This window comes from Pelophylax lessonae (assembly GCF_965119305.1).
Source record: "Pelophylax lessonae genome assembly, chromosome: 3".
Taxonomy (NCBI): domain Eukaryota; kingdom Metazoa; phylum Chordata; class Amphibia; order Anura; family Ranidae; genus Pelophylax; species Pelophylax lessonae.
In genome coordinates this window covers 544,679,103-544,699,337 of record NC_138770.1, presented here as the reverse complement: position 1 = coordinate 544,699,337, position 20,235 = coordinate 544,679,103, and the positions used below count along the sequence as shown (strand labels likewise).

Sequence of the window (20,235 nt, the reverse complement as noted above, 5' to 3'; positions counted from 1 at the left end):
ATTTCATTTGGAAATCAAGGTCCCAGATTCTGGAGGAAGAGTGGAGAGGCACAGAATCTAAGTTGCATGAAGTCCAGTGTGAAGTTTCCACAGTCAGTGAGGATTTGGGGAGCCATGGCATCTGTTGGTGTTGGTCCATTGAATTTTATTCAAAGTCAGCGCAGCCCTCTACCAGATAATTGTAGATCACTTCATGCTTCCCTCTGCCAACCAGCTTTATGTTGATGCCGATTTCATGTTTCAGCAGTACTTGGCACCTGTCCACACTGCCAAAAGTACCAATATCTGGTTTAACCACTTTACCGCCAAAAATGATAAAAAATTTTGATTTTTACATTTTTTTGAGGGGAATTTCATATTAAAAAAAGTGAAAAATATTGTTATTTTTTCAAAATTGTCACAATTTTTTGTTTATAGCGCAAAAAGTAAAAATCGTACCGGTGATCAAATACCACCAGCTCTGTTTGTGGGGAAAAAAGGACGTAAATTTTGTTTGGGTACGGCGTTGCATGACCGCGCAATTGTCAGTTAAAGTTGCACAGTGCCGAATCGCAAAACTGGCCCAGACGTAAGACAGCAAAATCCTCCGGTGGTAAAGTGGTTAATGAATAGGGTATCACTGTGCTTGATTGGCCAGCAAACTCCCCTGACTTAAACCCCATAGAGAATCTGTGGGGTATTGTCAAGATGAAAATGAGAGACACCAGAACCAACAATGCAGATGAACTGAAAGCCACTATCAAAGCAACCTGGGCTTCCCCATAACACCTCAGCAGTGCCACAGGTTGAGCGCCTCCATGCCATGCCGCATTTATGCAGTAATTCATTCAAAAGAAACCCTGACCAATTATTGAGTGCATGCTATACTGTACATGTCAGTAAGCCAACATTTCTGTATTAAAAATCCTATTTTTTTATTGGTCTTCTGTAATATTCTAATTTTCTGAGATACTGAATTTTGGGTTCTCTCTAGCTGTAAACCATAATCATCAAAATTAAAATAAAGAAATGCTTTAAATACATCACTGTGTGTAACGCACCTATATAAAATATAAAATTAGAATATCATCAAAAAGTTAATCAGTTTCAGTAATTCAATTCAAAAAGTAAAAATCATATAAGATGCACTGTAAGTATGATCACTAAGACATTTAGTACAGTATATAAAAATGTGTAGATTTTAGGCAGAACTTACTTGTATCCCTCCTCCCAGCCCTCTAGGAAGGTACAGCAGATCAGAGAAGCTGTAGACGCTTCCATGGATACAAAGCAATGCACTTTTACAGCACACTATGAAGCTTAAGGAGTTTAGGCCTATACTCAGTCTACAGCCCTGTGTGGACCCTACGCTATAGAAATCTCCTCTAAAAAAAAAAAAGGTGCAGTCACAGTACACCCCCACCGTGCCTCCCAAAAAACATTGTTAGACTCTAGTGATTGGTGGGTCAGACCCAAGCCTCGTCAAGAGGTAGAGATCACATGCTCTCTCAAACCTGTAAATTCTGCTCCCTAAGGGCAATGTAGTGGTGACTGATGTAGCAGGAAGGAGGAGGAAGAGTGTAGCGTGGATTGGTGGTGTATACTAGGGATGCACCGATCCGATATTCGGATCGGATATCGGCGCCGATATGGCCATAATAGCTGGATCGGGGGAATCGGTAAAATTAACAGATCCATGGGCCGATCTGGTTTTGCTCTTTATATAGCTGTGAGGGAGCAGAGAACAGCTGTCAAAGAAGAAAAAAAAAAGAGCCTCCTGCAAATGCCTGTCAGTCTCCCAGTTAAGTAAACACAATGCATACAATGTATCTTTTCGTTCTGTCTACCGGAGAAGGGAAGTTTAAAGCGGAGTTCCGGGCACAGATCTAATTTTTTGATGAACATACCCCCGGGACAGTCAGGGCTAGCACATTCCACAATGGCTAGCCTCTGATCTGTCCTGGTTCGCACTTACCTGCAAGAAGAAATACTTACTTTGAAAATTTCTTCCACAGCGTTTCCATCTCTCTTGTGGGCAGCTGAAGCCGGCGCGGTCCTCTTCGGTGTCTTCTTCCGCGTCTTCTTCTCCCAGAATGCGCCGCACCGGCCCCTCTCGTCACTTCCGGTGCGGCGCCGCATTCCTAAACAGCTTCTGGGCATGCCCAGAAGCTGTTTAGCAGGGGAATGCGGCGTCGCCTGGAAGTGACGTGCGGGGCCGGTGCCGTCGCATTGATTCCTGGGAGCGATGACGTTCAGCTCCCAGGAATCATCGCGAGGCAGGAAGTGACGGGGTGAGCCGCGGCGCTGGAGGAGGAAGTACCCTGAGGTGAGTATTTACGATCTTCGATTACAAGGTGAGTGTACAAAAAAAAAAACTATCCAATTCCTTTTCAGGTTATGTGTAGCTAGCGGAGGGGCACAAAAAAATATACAGATTTTGTGCCCGGAACTCCGCTTTAACCTCTTAAATGCACATTGTTATAAAGGTATCTGCCGATACCGATCCGGAAGTATTATTTTGTTATAAGCTCACAAAACAGTACTTCCAGATCGGACTCGGGATCGGCGATTTCACAAAGCAAAAGATCGGCATTGGGATCGGGACCAAAAAAGTCGGATCGGTGCATCCCTAGTGTATACTGGGGGGGAGTTAATTTGGTGGTGGTGGTGGAGAAGGATGGGCTATCAGGGGACACCATCTCAGCAACATGTGTTGACCAGATCTCTTCAATCACCACAGTAAATTACTGAATGTTTCACCCGAATAGGTGCAACTGTGTAAAGATCCACACCAAACCGTATCAAAAAAGGTTCAGTATTATGTAGATTCAGAAGTGCAATATACTAGCAATAAACTATAAAGGCAATTTTAACTTCAACAGTATCCAGAAAAAGTCTAACTACCTCTGAAGATAAACCAATAGGACTGTATAGAAAAGCGTCATGGAACCCCGGAGCTGTAATGAGGAATTGTTCGCAATCAACAGTAAGGATTCTGCGACTGATCACGGAAAATTTTCAGATAAACGAGAATGTCCCAAATAGTTTAGCCATAACATTAGGCAGAGAATACTAAAACCAGGTTGTGGGGGGGCTCCCTTCAGACCTGTCCCTGCTCTCCAGATTGCAAAGCCCTCACCCTCTTAGACCTTCCCAAAAAGATGGGGGGGAAAAGGGGAAGGGGGTAAAATTCTCTTCTTTATACAGGGTGGCACTGTCACTGGCATTGGATTGCTGGCTGGAGACCTCAATTCAAAATTTTTTTTCACTTTGCCCACCACTTGTTTTTCACACCTCTCAACTCCTGGTCCTTATTGTGTGCTTTAAAAAAAAACCCTCAATACACCCAGCAGGTTGGGTGGTATGTGCTTTGCACTACTAGGTGGTTGCATAGGTGATAAAAGCACAGAATATATATTTAAGTCTTACACTCTTGCAGGTTGAAGTCATTTGGTGCCTTTGCTGACCAGAGCCTCATGGTGTTCACAGTGTTGTTTTTATAGCCAGGAACAGGAGTGTCGTAAGGCATTGCAAGCACTATCTGTAGAGGAACAGAATACCATCCGCTCATCAGAAACTCAGAACTACTATGTCAATCTAAATATTCTATAGTCCAGTGATGGTGAACCTTGGCACCCCAGATGTTTTGGAACGACATTTCCCATGATGCTCATGCACTCTGCAGTGTAGTGCAGCATCATGGGAAATGTAGTTCCAAAACATCTGGGGTGCCAAGGTTTGCCATCACTAAAATCTATACAAATAACATACAAACAGAAAAAAACAAGTCTTGTTAATATTGGTGGCAAAGTTTACAGAAAGTTCTACTTTTCATTATAAGAAAAAAAAGCTTGCAGGAATCATCTGTTTAAGCTGCTAAAATATACCTAAAGGCATTTTCTTTTAGTTTTGGATGTAGTGTAGAGGGATTTGAATACATGTAAAGTTTTCAGTGCTGTCTGTGACCATGTTAGGGAGATTCACCCCCACATTTTTTCTTATTTGCCAATATCACCAAAAGTGAAAGTACAATAAAATCCCAAATTTTGGGTTGTCCCCAAAAAAGTAGTATAAAGGAAATCTTCCAATGAGGACACTAGTTCTGGTGACAAGGCATTTTCTCACTTTGGATGGGTTTCTCCTCACTTTCCATTTTGACTATGGGAAAGGAAGTGAAGGGAAATCTCCAGAATGGAGCACAAATGGCAAGAAAAAACACTGACCGGGGTTATTATCCAAAAAAAAAAAAAAAGTTTACTTCTACTTTAAGGGCCAGTTGACACTGGGATCGCACTGAAACATGCAGGTTTGAACCCGCGTGTGGTGTGATTTTGAAGCCCATTTATTTGAAAGGGCTGCAAATCACAATGGAACACAGAAAAAGTAGTGCATGAACAACTTTTAAAAACGTGCCACACCAAAATCGCATGGTCCATGCCTACAAGTGCACTGTGTTTGGGGTGCTATTAAAAATACACTGGCACCCACAGGAAATCACAAGTTTGGTGCGCTCCAGCCCAGTGCAGGTAATGCTCACAGAATGTGCCTTTCCTGCACTGCGTTCTGGTGTGAACCAGCCCTCAATGTACAACAAAAGTGAATGGCCTCATTGGCTTTAGTTTACAAAGGTGTGTCTCTGCAGCTTACGCCTTAACATACCAAGTGTAGTACATGTTTTATTTACACATTTTGCCAGGGTCACCATCGAGGGGGGGGGTCACAGCTCCGTTAGTTCCGACTGCAGGCTGAGCGAGAATAATAATTACTCCACCTCCCCCTGCAGACAGGGTGTGGATTTGGGCGCCAGTCGCAGCTTAGCCATGTGGAAGAGCTGCGCTGTGTGTAGCTTGCCTGACTGCTCACTATGAACTGGAGACAAGTTGTAAGACATCACATTTTTGATAAACAGATTAACAATATTGCTGGATGTGGGTCTGTGCTTTAACTGTCTCTTTTGTTGGGTTAAACTGGGACCGTCTCTTTTGTTGGGTTAAACTGGGACCGTCTTTTTTGTTGGGTTAAACTGGGACCGTCTTTTTTGTTGGGTTAAACTGGGACCGTCTTTTTTGTTGGGTTAAACTGGGACCGTCTTTTTTGTTGGGTTAAACTGGGACCGGCTCTTTGTTGGGTTAAACTGGGACCGGCTCTTTGTTGGGTTAAACTGGGACCGGCTCTTTGTTGGGTTAAACTGGGACCGGCTCTTTGTTGGGTTAAACTGGGACCGGCTCTTTGTTGGGTTAAACTGGGACCGGCTCTTTGTTGGGTTAAACTGGGACCGGCTCTTTGTTGGGTTAAACTGGGACCGGCTCTTTGTTGGGTTAAACTGGGACCGGCTCTTTGTTGGGTTAAACTGGGACCGGCTCTTTGTTGGGTTAAACTGGGACCGGCTCTTTGTTGGATTGAACTGGGACCGTCTCTTTGTTGGATTGAACTGGGACCGTCTCTTTGTTGGATTGAACTGGGACCGTATCTTTGTTGGATTGAACTGTGACCGTCTCTTTGTTGGATTGAACTGGGGCTGTCTCTTTGCTGGACTGGGGCTGTCTCTTTGCTGGACTGGGGCTGTCTCTTTGCTGGACTGGGGCTGTCTCTTTGCTAAATATATGGGTATGTCTCTGCTGGACTGGAGTGGACTGGTCTCTTAGGTGAATATATGAGGCTATCAGTTTCAGTGAAACGGCCAGTGGGCGGGCCCTGGAGAATGTTGTTGGTCAGGCCCAGTGGCCCAGGTCTCAAGCTGTGTAAGGGGCCCCAAACTTTCTAATGGCTGCTCTACATGTTGCCATAAAAAAAAACTTGATTCCAGCCCCTATATGAGGCTTGGGCCATTTATGGCTACTTTACAGCAGAGCTAAACCCTCCTATTCTCTGCAGACAAGGAAGCAGACATCTTAGTCTCGGTGTGATCTGCAGTTGCCATGGTGTTGTACATGTAATCGGTTATGACATCAGCCATTTAATGACTTGACAGTTCAGTTGAGAAAACAAGCAATTATGATAGTTTGCATTTACGGTATGTCCTGAATGTAACTGGGAAACCTAAATGGATGGGTTAAGTTCTGCTTTAAGAAGCAATAATGATCGCTCTTTGCCCAAAGTGATTGTCTGATTTATTCCCCAGCTTTAGGATGCCTGCAGAAACAAAGAAGTGTTTTGCCTTCTGAATGATCTTTCATATAAAAAATGATTTCTTAAGCAGTAATTACTTTTTTGCAGGCCAACTGTTTAAATAAACGACACATGCAAATGTGCCAAATAATATTAAACCGATTCTTCCATATACATAATGTAACCAAGGTAAAGCCATGTATAACAAGTCAATGATGTTAGACAGGCATTTGATGGTATTTGTTGTAGTATGCACAGATACAAACCTGTGTATCCACCCATTTAGCACCTTCAGCAGTACGCTGCACTTTGCCATAGAAATGTACAGGAAGCATGTACTCGGGGCGAGCCTTCTCCCAGGGGTTCCCATATCGAAGCCAGTCATCAGCCTCCTCCACCTGTGGCAACAGAGAGGGAATACATAATTCCTTACAAGGAAGATTTGTCAACAATATAACAAATATTTGCAACCTTTAAAAACGTATGCTGAATATAGTAAATGTGTATAAGACTACCTATTCATTTCTGGGGAGGGTTTTTTCTTTAACTGTCAATTCTTTATAACCTTAACATTTCTGCCATTAGGCTGTATGTTAATGTTTTTCTGCACGATATTCCATGTTGAGGAGACATTAAAAATAGGTTCTCCCATTGACAGATACCAGCCGATACTTTGTGCTGCAGCCAGCTATCAAGTCGGCTGTCATGGATACCTTGATGCAAGGACAGCTAAGACATAATGATCACATGCAAGCTGCAGGTGTAATGCACGTAACATGGACGTAACACATAAGGTGGGGTTTCCTTTGATGAGGTAATCATACATTAGCTGGTACACAAGGCTGTCTGAAGGGGAGAGGGGTGTTGAGAGGCAAGCAAGCACAGGATAGGACACCAAGTGATAAGTAAATACAGAAACCATTATGGATGTTTGATGCTTTAATTGAGGAAAACGTTCATGTAACTGATCCAGAAGAGGATCGCTGGGAGTGAACAGGAGCTGGCTGTTAATATTCTTGAGTGGTTTAGGACCTCCTATCATTTAAAAGTCTAGCTGTAGGGGTGACCACACATCCCCACTTTGGTGGAGGTTCACAGCACTTGTCCTGGAAGCATGAAAGATTAGAGAGAGTTCCAGATGTAGTAATATTAAAGCGGAGCTCCACCCAAAAGGGGAAGATCATCTTTTTTGCCCCCCCCTCCTCTGCTGCCACATTTGACACCTTTCTGGGGGAGGGAGGAGCAGGTACCCGTTTTTGGGACAGGTACCTGTCCCCACTTCCAGGAGGCCTTGCCGCAGCGAGGTCCCTCAGAGGTTCGGCCCCTCTCCTCCTTCCCCCGGCGCCACGGCCATTCACAAAGTGCAGGGCACTTTGCGCATGCGCAGTAGGAAACCGGCTATTGAAGCCAAAAGGCTTCACTGCCGGTTTCCCTTACAACAAATGGCGGTGGCAGCACCCGAGAGCAGACTGGAAAATCAGCTGGAGTGCTGACATCGCGGGATCCCTGGACAGGTGTGTATCCTAATATTAAAAGTCAGCAGCTACAGTATTTGTAGCTGCTAACTTATTTTTTTTGGTGGGAGGGTGGAACTCCTCTCTAAGTTGGATAAGGAAGTTGATTTAATGAAAAGCGGTTTGTTGCATGAACTGTTTGATTACTGTTACATTAGTGTGATATACTGTATGGTATATGCATTGCTGAGCACGGGAAGATATTTTAATATTCTTTATTGATATATTTTTTATTAATATTTATTTTTTGCAGCACATTTAGTTTGTTGCACAAAATGTTTATCGCGTTGTGACATGTCATATGTTTGTCACGTTTTGACAATGAGGGCTTACGGATTTTCATTACATGAAGAGACTAAAACTTTGCATGTCCTTATAAAATAAACTATTTAGATAGGCAAATTAATAAAGCAGGGGATGTTGCGTTCAGCAAACTTTCACCGGTGGTTAATCAATCACTGTAAATTAAAACACATGCGTAAGGAAGATTCACCTGCAGTGAATGTCACAATTTTTATAAGAAAGCATTCTGTTAGCCCACGTTCACATTGGGCCGATTTGACAGTTAACAGTTTTTAGTTGCGTTCTTCCCACCCCTCATGCCTACACTGCTTTGGGACGTCCCATTAGTGAAGAAGCATAGAGAGCTGCGTCTGTCAAAGGACGTAAGAGAAAATTGGATTTTTGTAAGAACTTACCGTAAAATCCTTTTCTCTGAGTCCTTTGACAGACGCAACTCCCGCCCCTCTCTTATGGGGTTGGTTGTGTCTTCTTTCACTGCTTGCTAGGAAACTGATTTGAGAGCACAGTGTTTCTGGGGTAATGTGGTGAGGGACAGCTCCTATAGGCGTGTCGAGTGAAAACTTCACTGCCTAGTCTACTCCTGTAGATGACGCATAACCCATTAGTGAAGAAGCATAGAAAGCTGCGTCTGTCAAAGGACGCAAGAAAAACTATGTTTTTAGATATTCATGTAAGGTAGCCCCGGTGGTAGCCTGGGTGTGACTGACAATGGCAGGAAACTGTTGTTTCCTGCAGCTGTTTTTATCACCTGTGGGCAGCTAGCTGCAGCCGCCAAGCCCTTCAGCCTACCCTACTGCAACATCGGACATCACATGTGATTCACACTGCATTGCTGTGCAGATCACATGCAATGTCTGTGCAATGTGAATTCAGCCATACAGTTGTATTCGCACAGAAAAATGCAGGACTTTTTTTTTCCCCCCCGCAATGGAATCACACCCATGCGATCCAATTCTTGTCTGAGTTCGCAGGTCACAGTGAGATCTGCGAACTGATCTGGGGGTGTCATTAACTTTGTATTGACACCTGCAGCGGTTCGCAGGGGGCAGTGTAAACTGCCTGCGGGGGAGATGCGATGCCGGATGCGCGCTGGTTCCCGCATCGCAGTAGTGTGAACCCAGGCTCACACTTCAATGACAGGTTGGTGGCAGCCAAAGCTATATGTGGCTGTCTGCTCACAGGTGGCAAATCCAATTGCAGCAATCATCAGATTCCTGCAGCTGTCATTTGCATGGACGCTAGGCTCCTGTACGAATATAATCTAAGAGTTCCACTTGCTACTAATGTTAGAAATGTGTGTTAGTGGGTTTAAACAAAAGTAGTTTCTATGTATAGCTTGTAATTATACATGAAGGCAACCACACATTTTAATTATATACACTACTTAAGAACATACAAAAGCTGTGCTTCTTACTTTGCAGTGTTACAGAGTGGTTGGGCTTAAGTGCTCCTTCTAACAATGCAAATCCAGGAGTCAGTCGACAAAAAAAATGCATCCCTGTGCAGCTGATATCTATAATGGTTGTTAACTCTTTCCAGTCAGCGAGAGTCAGCCGTCTAAAGTTCTTATGTGAACTTCCCAGTCATATGATTGGCTGTTGCAGTGATCAAGAGCTCAACCCACCAGCTAACAATTGTAAACAGTGACCAGGAGCAGTCAGTGCCAGGGTGAGAGTGCCGAGTGTGCATGCTCCCAGCAAAGAGCAGTGATGCCAGCTAAACCCATGTGGCAAGTAGGGTTGCCACCTCATCCCTTTAAACCAGGCCACATATTAATTACACAGGTTTTAAAGGATGATTAAGGTGGTAATTAAACTCACTTAGTACCTTATGTGCATTATATTAGCCTCAGAACCTGTGTAATTAATATGTGTCCTGGTTTAAGGGCATGAGGTGGCAACCCTAGTGCCAAGTCAGCGTTAAGGGAGGGAGGGCGAATGAGTCAAATATGGTGGTTGATCCACAAAGGTCCATATTTTACAATGCGGAAATATGTAAGAGCAAGTGTTTGAATATGTGAAAGCCATGACAAAAAAACTCTCAATGACCTCTATAGCCACAGCCACATGGAGCAATTACAGGTCCCTCTCAAAAAATTAGCATATTGTGATAAAGTTCATTATTTTCTGTAATGTACTGATAAACATTAGAATTTCATATATTTTAGATTCATTACACACAACTGAAGTAGTGCAAGCCTTTTATTGTTTTAATATTGATGATTTTGGCATACAGCTCATGAAAAACCAAAATTCCTATCTCAAAAAATTAGCATATTTCATCCGACCAATAAAAAAAAAAAAAAGTGTTTTTAATACAAAAAAAGTCAACCTTCAAATAATTATGTTCAGTTATGCACTCAATACTTGGTCGGGAATCCTTTTGCAGAAATGACTGCTTCAATGCGGCGTGGCATGGAGGCAATCAGCCTGTGGCACTGCTGAGGTGTTATGGAGGCCCAGGATGCTTCGATAGCGGCCTTGAGCTCATCCAGAGTGTTGGGTCTTGCGTCTCTCAACCTTCTCTTCACAACATCCCACAGATTCTCTATGGGGTTCAGGTCAGGAGAGTTGGCAGGCCAATTGAGCACAGTAATACCATGGTCAGTAAACCATTTACCAGTGGTTTTGGCACTGTGAGCAGGTAAAATCCAACTAGGAAAGACCGCTCCAGGTGGGCTGGGTATCGGGTGCTGGTCGGATCCGTCAATCCAAAATCATATGAAGCAAAAAGAGATGACCGCACTCCGATGTAAATCAAAAATTGGAGTAAATTTATTCCACATCAAACAATAGGCAACTGGAACAACACACTGTGAATGCAGGACAGAAAGGCAGACGCGTTTCACGACTTCGAGATGTCGCTTACTCATTGCCAAGTCCATTCTGTGTGTGCATCTACCACCTACATGGGTTTATCTGTGGTAGATGCACACACAGAATGGACTTGGCAATGAGTAAGCGACATCTCTAAGTCGTGAAACGCGTCTGCCTTTGTGTCCTGCATTCACAGTGTGTTGTTCCAGTTGCCTATTGTTTGATGTGGAATAAATTTACTCCAATTTTTGATTTACATCGGAGTGCGGTCATCTCTTTTTGCTTCACTGTGAGCAGGTGCCAGGTCGTGCTGAAAAATGAAATCTTCATCTCCATAAAGCTTTTCAGCAGATGGAAGCATGAAGTGCTCCAAAATCTCCTGATAGCTAGCTGCATTGACCCTGCCCTTGATAAAACACAGTGAACCAACACCAGCAGTTGACATGGCACCCCAGACCATCACTGACTGTGGGTACTTGACACTGGACTTCAGGCATTTTGGCATTTCCCTCTCCCCAGTCTTCCTCCAGACTCTGGCACCTTGATTTCCGAATGACATGCAAAATTTGCTTTAATCCGAAAAAAGTACTTTGGACCACTGAGCAACAGTCCAGTGCTGCTTCTCTGTAGCCCAGGTCAGGCACTTCTGCCGCTGTTTCTGGTTCAAAAGTGGCTTGACCTGGGGAATGCGGCACCTGTAGCCCATTTACTGCACACGCCTGTACACGGTGGCTCTAGATGTTTCTACTCCAGACTCAGTCCACTGCTTCCGCAGGTCCCCCAAGGTCTGGAATCGGTCCTTCTCCACAATCTTCCTCAGGGTCCGGTCACCTCTTCTCGTTGTGCAGCGTTTTCTGCCACACTTTTTCCTTCCCACAGACTTCCCACTGAGGTGCCTTGATACAGCACTCTGGGAACAGCCTATTCGTTCAGAAAGTTCTTTCTGTGTCTTACCCTCTTGCTTGAGGGTGTCAATGATGGCCTTCTGGACAGCAGTCAGGTCGGCGGTCTTACCCATGATTGCGGTTTTAAGTAATGAACCAGGCTGGGAGTTTTTAAAAGCCTCAGGAACCTTTTGCAGGTGTTTAGAGTTAATTAGTTGATTCAGATGATTAGCTTAATAGCTCGTTTAAAGAACCTTTTCATGATATGCTAATTTTTTGAGATAGGAATTTTGGTTTTTCATGAGCTGTATGCCAAAATCATCAATATTAAAACAATAAAAGGCTTGCACTACTTCAGTTGTGTGTAATGAATCTAAAATATATGAAAGTCTAATGTTTATCAGTACATTACAGAAAATAATGAACTTTATCACAATATGCTAATTTTTTGAGAGGGACCTGTAATCTTCAAAGTTCACAAAAGAAGCAGTGAAGTCACCTATGTAGGGTCTCCGCAATTTTCTCTCTCCCCTCTTCCTGTGTACCTGCACTGCGCCTACTATAGGCTCCGTCCACATCTATGCAGCTCTGTGAGACATGTTCATGCGGTTACAGCAGCCCATTCATTTGGATGTGCTGCAGTAATTGCATTTCATGCAGGAAAAAGTTTCCTGCGCCATTTTTAAACCACAGCTGGAGGGAAATCACATGGTGCTTTTGCATGCCTTGGGCTGGCCATACATTTTCAATTGACTTGTACAATTTCCCTTTAGACCAAAAACCATATAATATTAGGTCAAAACAAAACAACTTTAATTGTATCCAATTAGGTAGGCCCTTGCACTACATAGTTTAAAGTCAAATTTAAATGAAAATTGTACAAGAAAATTGAACATGTATTGCCACCCTTAGAGAATAAAAGGCTGACAGGCTGCCAGCTCACTGCTGAAGTACAAAGAGAAAATGAGAGTAAAACTGTGAAGCGTCCACTGCAAACTTTGATGTGGAATTACTTTATGGTGCCTGCAGCTACCAAGGTCAGTGAGCGTTGGTTTTAAAATGCATTTACTGCTTTTTAAAATAAATTAAAAAAAAGTTTAAACGACACCCCCAGATCAGTTCGCATATCGCAGTGCCAACTGTCAGTTCGGACATTAATCAGATCACATAGGTGTGAACACCCATGCGATCCGATTCTGGTGCAACTTTGGTCCTGAATGCAATGCGAATTCAGCCATACAATCTGTATGGCTAAATTCGCAATGCAGACATCGCATGTGATTTGCAGAGCAGTGCGCTGCGAATCACATGCAATGTCTGACATCGCTGAAGTGGGAACCAGCACTAAACCATTCTTTTAACTAAACTATAAACTGAATTTTTTTTGCAATTCAACATTAACTTCCAAAAATTGTTACCATGAGCAGGCTCACATCTGAAATATTAAGAGTCGGTTCACACTGGGGCGACAAGACTCTACTACTTCGGGGGCGACTTGCGCATTCCCATGCCCCGCGACTTCGGAGCGAATTGCATGGACTTCACATAATGGAAGTCTATGCAAGTCGCTCCGAGGTCGCCCCGAAGTAGTAAAGGACCCTTTTTCTAAGTCGGAGCGACTTGTGTTGCTCCTATTAGAATGGGTCCTGTAGCAGTCAATGGACTGCGAGGGAGCGCGACTTGTCAAGCTGACAAGTCGCCTGACAAGTCGCGCTAGTGTGGACCGGGTCTAAATGTTATTTCTTTTAAATCACATAATATGCATAATATTACTAATTAATTTTTTTTTTCCAAGTACAATAAAATGAATTTCATTACCTGCCATCCATTTAGAATCCTTTGATTGAATATCCCAAATTCATATCGGATCCCATAGCCATAGGCAGCCAGACCCAGAGTAGCCATTGAGTCAAGGAAACAAGCTAGGATGCAAGAAAACACGACATCTGTTATTTCAATTTCATTAAAGGGCCAGCCTACCTGAAACTGATGTCCCATGACAATTCATATATCTGTCGGAGATTCAACTGATGAGATATCCATGTTTTTTTTTTTTTTTTTTAGAAAATTTTTATTGGGGTTTTTGATAACGAATAACAGGAATATTATGTTTAAATGACTGGATCTGCTTGCTGTGGCCATTATGAATGGATTGCCCTGAAGTATCCAGGACATACAAAATGCCAGGGGATGACTTGGTCAACCATACTCCACCTATAAATAAACTATCTCTTCTGTATGAACTGACCCTTTAATATTACATTGATACTATATGTTGGGTAAAAGCCACATTCCAGTGTATAACAACACATTTTTGTCAATCATGGCAACTGAAAGCTACTACATCATCACTGGCGCACACACTGGAAAAGGTCTGACCATCGGAAATTTCCAGCCATGCAAATGTGTTAAAAAAAAGACAGTGGCCACGATCAGTGTTGGCAAACAAGCTGTTTACTGTCCCCTGAATTCTCATGAATATTAATATTCGCTGAAATGCTGGCAGCTTCAATAGAAAACAGGAGCATAATGGAAGTGTACAGCTGTGAGACACACAAGCTGAAAAGGGCCCCTTCCGACATTTGTCACTGGTTGCTTTACATATATGCAGGCTGCTTTCCCCGATGGGCCACCTACGCAAAAGCACATGTTGCACAGACAATATGTCCACTCCGAGCTGTAACACACAGTCAGGGTAATGGACTTGGGAATGCTGTGCCAATCCAGATACAGGATTATAGTGTTCTTATATTTAGGTAAAAAAGACAGTTTAAATCATCAGCAGATGGAAAATAGAAATTTCTGTTTGGTATATAAAAAAAAAAAAAGCCATTATAATATAAGAGTGCCTTGTATAATCACTTTCTGGGTTTCATGGTCGTCTCTATGGCATTGGATTTGGAAGTCTAGAAATGCTCATGGGACAAAACCTCCATCGCTGAAAAAAACAGAACTAGTCATTGGGATGAAGCTTGAAACCGCGCCAAGCTGGCACAGTAACAAAGTGCCCTTCAGCAAATGCTTAAGTAAAGCAATCAGAGAATTTCACAATATAAAAATGAACCCTAATTATGCAGTTTAGTAAATGCTTCTAGTCTTATACAAAATATATTCTGGATATAAGTGGACATCTCCCCACCATTAGACCTCCACTACTTTTTGACATCTTATGGAGCAGGAAGTGGCGACAGATACATCAAGTGCTGCTTTTATGCTTTATGCTAACTAACGAGGTCAAAAGAGGATAGGTCTGCAACAGTGCCATCTTAGGAGTATTAAAGGGCCCTGGGCAATGCAGTGCACTGGGGCCCTGCCTACACAATCACCCACGAGAATAAAAATGCAAATTATCGATAAGGCTATATTTATGGGTACATCAGTGCCAGGCTAATGACAGCTTCCAAGTTCCGTGACTGGGTCTGGTGACCACACAGGGAGTCAGACTCGACTGTCCTGTGTGCGCCTGTTCCCGTGGAGGCAGACAGGCATTCCTGCAGTTGTGGGCTCCCCCGCCACAGCCCAAGGGGCCTGACAGCAGCGCCACCTGCTGAGTTCAGAGACGGGATGCACACGGGAATTGGGACTAATGCTTGGCTGGAGCTGGGTTGCTGGAGGGGCCCCCCCAGGCAAGTGGGGCCCCTGGGCAACTGCCCAGCGTGCCCATTTGGTAAGATGGCCCTGGTCTGCAAATGTACAGTTCCCGTTAGGCCTCATGCACACTGGACATTTTTACAGTTGTTTTTGGCGTCAGACGTTTTTTTTTCTGCAGCCAGTAAACTCCCCAGCATGTTATCCTATGTGTCCATGCACACACAGGCGGTTATCAGCAGTTTTGGCAGGGGCGTTTTCTGGCTGGGAACAAAAAAACCCAGAACTAGTGGGTTTTGAGAGGAGTTTTTTAGCTGTAAGGCTCAGTTCACATTGGCGCGATGCGGGAAACCCTGCGAATCCATTGCGGGTTCCAGCATCGCACCCGACTCATATGCAGTTCACACTGCCATATGCAAACCACTGGGAGTGTCAATACAAAGTTAATGACACCCCAGATCGGTTGGCATTTCGCAGTGCGAACTGTCAATTCTGGAGTTGGATCGCATAGGTGTGAGCACCTATGCGTTCCAATTCTGGTGGGGAACAAAAAAAGAATCCTGCACGAGTTTGGTCCAAATGCGATGCAATTTCAGCCATAAAATCTGTATGGCTAGATCCGCATCACACAGACATCGCATGTGATTTGCACAGCGGTGTGGTGTGAATCACATGAAATGTCTTCCATTGCGCCAATGTGAACTGAGCCTTAAAAGGCTCCAACTCTGATAAAAGCTGGAAAATGCTGCTTTTCAACGTTTATCAATGTTTTTGAGCCATAAGCTTGTGCAGGAGTAAAGGTTTACCAAAAAAAGCTAAAAAATTGCTGAAAAACGCTACTGCGAAAAAGCGGAAAAACTCCTACAGCTACAGCTTTCTACTGGCGTTTTGAAAATGTCCAGTGTGCATGAGGCCTTAAATTGAAACAACATTTATTAAAATGTGATAACAAGAATGAATGTAGCTGAAAAGTCTACAGCCACTCAACGTTTAAAGTGTATCTCTATGCAACACTTTTTTTTTCTAGCTTGTCTTGTGATAGAGTGGGGAAGGATTAGATCCTTTTTTAGGTTTTTATTGCTGTGTCCCCATTTGGGTGTTTCATCCCTCTGCTTGTACTGGTGCCACCAAGATAGAAAGAGAGAGCAAATTCCAAATTTTTGTGTTGCCCCCCAGAACAAGAGGTAGGTGGAAAAATTCCAATGCGATATCTATCTCATAGACCACTTTCTAAGCAGGGGTTCTCTCTTGCTTGGGAGCTTTCCTGAGCTTCCTGTTGTGTCTTTGGAACAGGAAGTGAAGAGAAATTCACCCAATGGTACACAGACAGCAACAAATAAACCAAAAAAATACACTTTAAGGAGACTGCTATAGTGTTTTACAATAAAATAAAGTTTGCTTGTGTATGCAGGGCTGGTGCTACCAAAGGGCGGCTTAAGCAGCTGCCTTAGGACGCCAGGATAGGGGGGGGCAGTAAAAATTGGAATCCAGCAATTTTAAAGTGCTGCAGATATGTTTTTGCACACACTCACTGGGTACTTGTGTACTTTAGTAATGCCGACTTTCATATGGAAGTAATACAAGTGGCTGTAAAGCCTCCCGCGCACCCCCCATGCCATGTTCACTGAGCTCTGCTGTCCCACCTGTGGGCCCGATGCTGTCATGGTGCTGGGTATGGGCGGCGAGAGCTCAGCGAACCTCCATCCGCTTGGCCTCTGTCCTGTACACAGCCTGGGGAATGAAGTGTATGACATCACTTCCTGGACCAGAGCGGCCATTCCCCAGGATCAATGCTGGGTGAAGCAGCTGATGGAACAGGCTGTGTTAGCGAATTAGAGAGGAGACATCCAGGGTCAAAAACCCCAGGGTGTCTCCATAAAGAGAACCTGTCATCTATCACATAGGAGGCTATTGGTCCCCTATGTAATAGAAATAAAAGTTATGTAAAAATAAGTAAAAAAAAAACATTTAACCAAAAAAAGACATAAAAAAAAAAAAAAAAAAAAAAATTAAAAATGTGTAGTCCCTCCACACCTAGAAAAATGCCTTGGGGCACCTACGTATGAAAGCAGTGATTGTACTACACATGTTATATATTAGCGCGCACGAGTAAGAACAATCATTTTAAACACCAGTGCTCATGCGTAACTCTAGACTGATGACCAATAGGGGCTTTTTTTTTTGCGGCAAAATGCACCTTTTGCCTAAGTAGACAAAAATCCTTACACCGGCCATATGTGTATGGAAAAATTTTATGGAGAACATACAGCTGCATTTTGTCAAAAATGCTCTACATATACTAAAAAAAAAAAAAAATTCCTGGTGTGCTCGTGTATACAACCCCAATTCCAATAAACAGAATGCAATTATTTGCAAATCTCATAAACCCACCATGAGCACCTCGGGTTGAGTCTTTGGGTTACAAATAGAAGGCGTACCTGCCAAGCGTCCCAGTCCTCCATTGCCAAGACCTGCATCTTCTTCTATCTCCTCCAGCTCCTCCATATCCAGGCCCAGCTGTAATGAAACAAGAGTTACGTCAAACTTTATATTCAAAACAATTCACAATATTCAATCTGGCATCAGAGCTTTGTTCCCCATTATCACAGCCCTGCATACCCAATACCTGTAATTAGTAAAGGCATGAGTGTGCTAAACACAGACAGACATTTTCTAGATATTTGGTAAATAATCAAGGCAACTTTTATTGCAATCGTATGACTGGAAAGCGGCAATGTCACATTTGTATAATACTGTATATCTTGGAGAATCAATCATTAAGCCCCCGTTCACACTAAGGCGACCTGTGAGGCGACCTGGTCGCCTCACAGGTCGCCTTCCATAGGGAAGCTGCGGACCCGTTCTAATAGGAGCGACACAAGTCACTCCGACTTAGAAAAAGGGTCCGGAGCTTCTTTGGGGCGACCCGGAGGCGACCGCCATAGACTTCAATGTTATGAAGTCCGTGGCGGCCGCTCCGAGGTCGCGGCGCGCTGCTCGCACCGCGACCTCGGAGGTCGCCCCCCGAAGTCGGATCGCCCCTATGTGAACGGGGCCTAAAAAGTGGAGTATGGATTTACCATTAAAATAGGGAAGAAAATCAATGCAGAACACCAGGCAGTATGCAAAATTCATAGCTGAAATGCACATATATCAGTGGCTTTGTCTTCCAAACTATTTATTTCTGGTCACTCATTCTTGTGATCCAGGCATCCATACAGTCCTATATAATAAAGCCATAGACCTCCCTTCAAACTACATTGCAGTTAAGCAATGCCACCAGGTCAAGGGCACACGCCCCAGCCTGTGATTGGACAATGAAGGAGCAGGAGCACACTGATAAGGTCATCCCTCTCTTCTTATCTCCTGTAATCATGCTCACATTGTGACTGAAACCACTGCACATAATACAGCATGATCCACATAAGGGCTGCTATTAGAATGGGGCCCCGTACAGCCTAGCAGCCCCCTCTCCCAAATATATCAAGACAATATTTTCACTAAAAATACACTAAAATCACATAACAGAGAACCTGTGTGAATTAGCCCTCTTTAATTGTTTTTTTTTTTTTTTTTTTTTTCATTTTAAAAATGAAAATTATATATTTTTTAAAAATGTTAAAAAATGTTTACAATATTTTAATTCACAATTTTTTAGAATTATTATAATGTTTAATTATTATTTTTTGTCTGTTATTTTTTTTACAGGACAGGGAAGCCTGCAGTGCTGCAGGAATGGTGGAGGGTGGGGCGGCACAGTGAAAGGGGGGCACACGGGGGGGGGGGGGGGGAATCAGAAGCAGGTAGATACAGGAATGATGCACTGTGTTAGTTTGGGTAAAGTAGGGAAAGGTTGGACCTTTTGTTGTGGATAGTCACCCCTCTCTTTGTCCTGGTGACCACTGTTGTCACTGCAGCAAGAGGAAAGGCAGTGGGGATCCCTGTTACATAGTTACATAGTAGGTGAGGTTGAATAAAGACAATAGTCCATCCAGTTCAACCTGTGTAGGTGTGTGTGGCCGTAATCATCTCTCATACCCCTGAATGTTCTGATCCTTGAGATGTAAGTCTAAGAGTCTTTTGAAAGCCACCATACTACCCGCAGAAACCACCTCTTGTGGTAGAGAATTCCACAATCTTGTAGCCCTAACAGTAAAGAACCCCCCACGTTGCCTGTGGTTAAAACGCTTCTCCTCTAATCGCATTGTATGCCCTCGAGTCCTCATGCAATCCCTTCGAATGAACAGCTTTTTTTCTAAGCTGGGATCCCCATTAAGATATTTATAAATTGCTATCCAAGGGTGTAGGAACCCACACAAATCTGGGGGGGACAGCATTTTTACTCGCCAGGTATATGCTTTTTCAGTAAACTGCGAGAGAGAGAGAGTGTGTGTGTGTGCAATACAATTAATTCATCGAATTTGTTTATTATATCCCACATAACCCACATAGCATTAATAAAAATTAACCCACCTGGCATTAATAAAAATTAACCCCCAAATTAATCCCATGGCATTAATAAAAATTAGTGCTGGTGCTTCTGCTTGGCTTGCTGGCTGGGCTGGCATATGCTTGCTGCCAGTGCCTTGCCTTGCGCTGCCGCCGGAACCTCCTCACTGTCCGGTCCCTGTCCCCGACACACAGTGGACAGACTGCTAGGTAGTCAGTCAGTACTGTCCATGTGACGCCACTCCCGCATGCGCTTTAGGTCTGGCCGCCTAGGCTGGGTGCTTGGTGCGCGCCACGCACTCTCCCTATGCTGGTGAGACGTCTTGCATGATGCCACTCCGCTGTGCACGCCCCCCTCCACCCGCCTGCCAGCCTGTGTTTGTAGGACAGAACAGGACCCCCCAGGGCAAGACAGGACCCCCCAAAGACAGGAAAGGACCCCTCAGGATAAGACAGGACCCCCCAAAGGAACAGGACCCCCAAGGACAGGACAGGACCCCCCAAGGAACAGGAAAGGACCCCCCAAGGAACAGAAAAGGACCCCCCAAGGAACAGGAAAGGACCCCCAATGATTGCAGAGTGCCAGCCACAGCA

General features: G+C 43.9%; 1 protein-coding gene across 1 annotated transcript in view; it reads right to left on the bottom strand.

Annotated features, from left to right (window-relative positions):
- PYGB (glycogen phosphorylase B) overlaps positions 1–20,235 on the bottom strand; it is a 178,687-nt gene that overhangs the window by 57,448 nt on the left and 101,004 nt on the right. Inside the window, exons 3-6 of the mRNA XM_082252542.1 lie at positions 17,631–17,709; positions 13,423–13,526; positions 6,354–6,485; positions 3,409–3,520 (exon numbers count right to left, since the gene is read on the bottom strand). Of these exons, the coding sequence (XP_082108668.1) occupies positions 3,409–3,520; positions 6,354–6,485; positions 13,423–13,526; positions 17,631–17,709 (427 nt within the window). The remainder of the gene's footprint in view (positions 1–3,408; positions 3,521–6,353; positions 6,486–13,422; positions 13,527–17,630; positions 17,710–20,235) is intronic.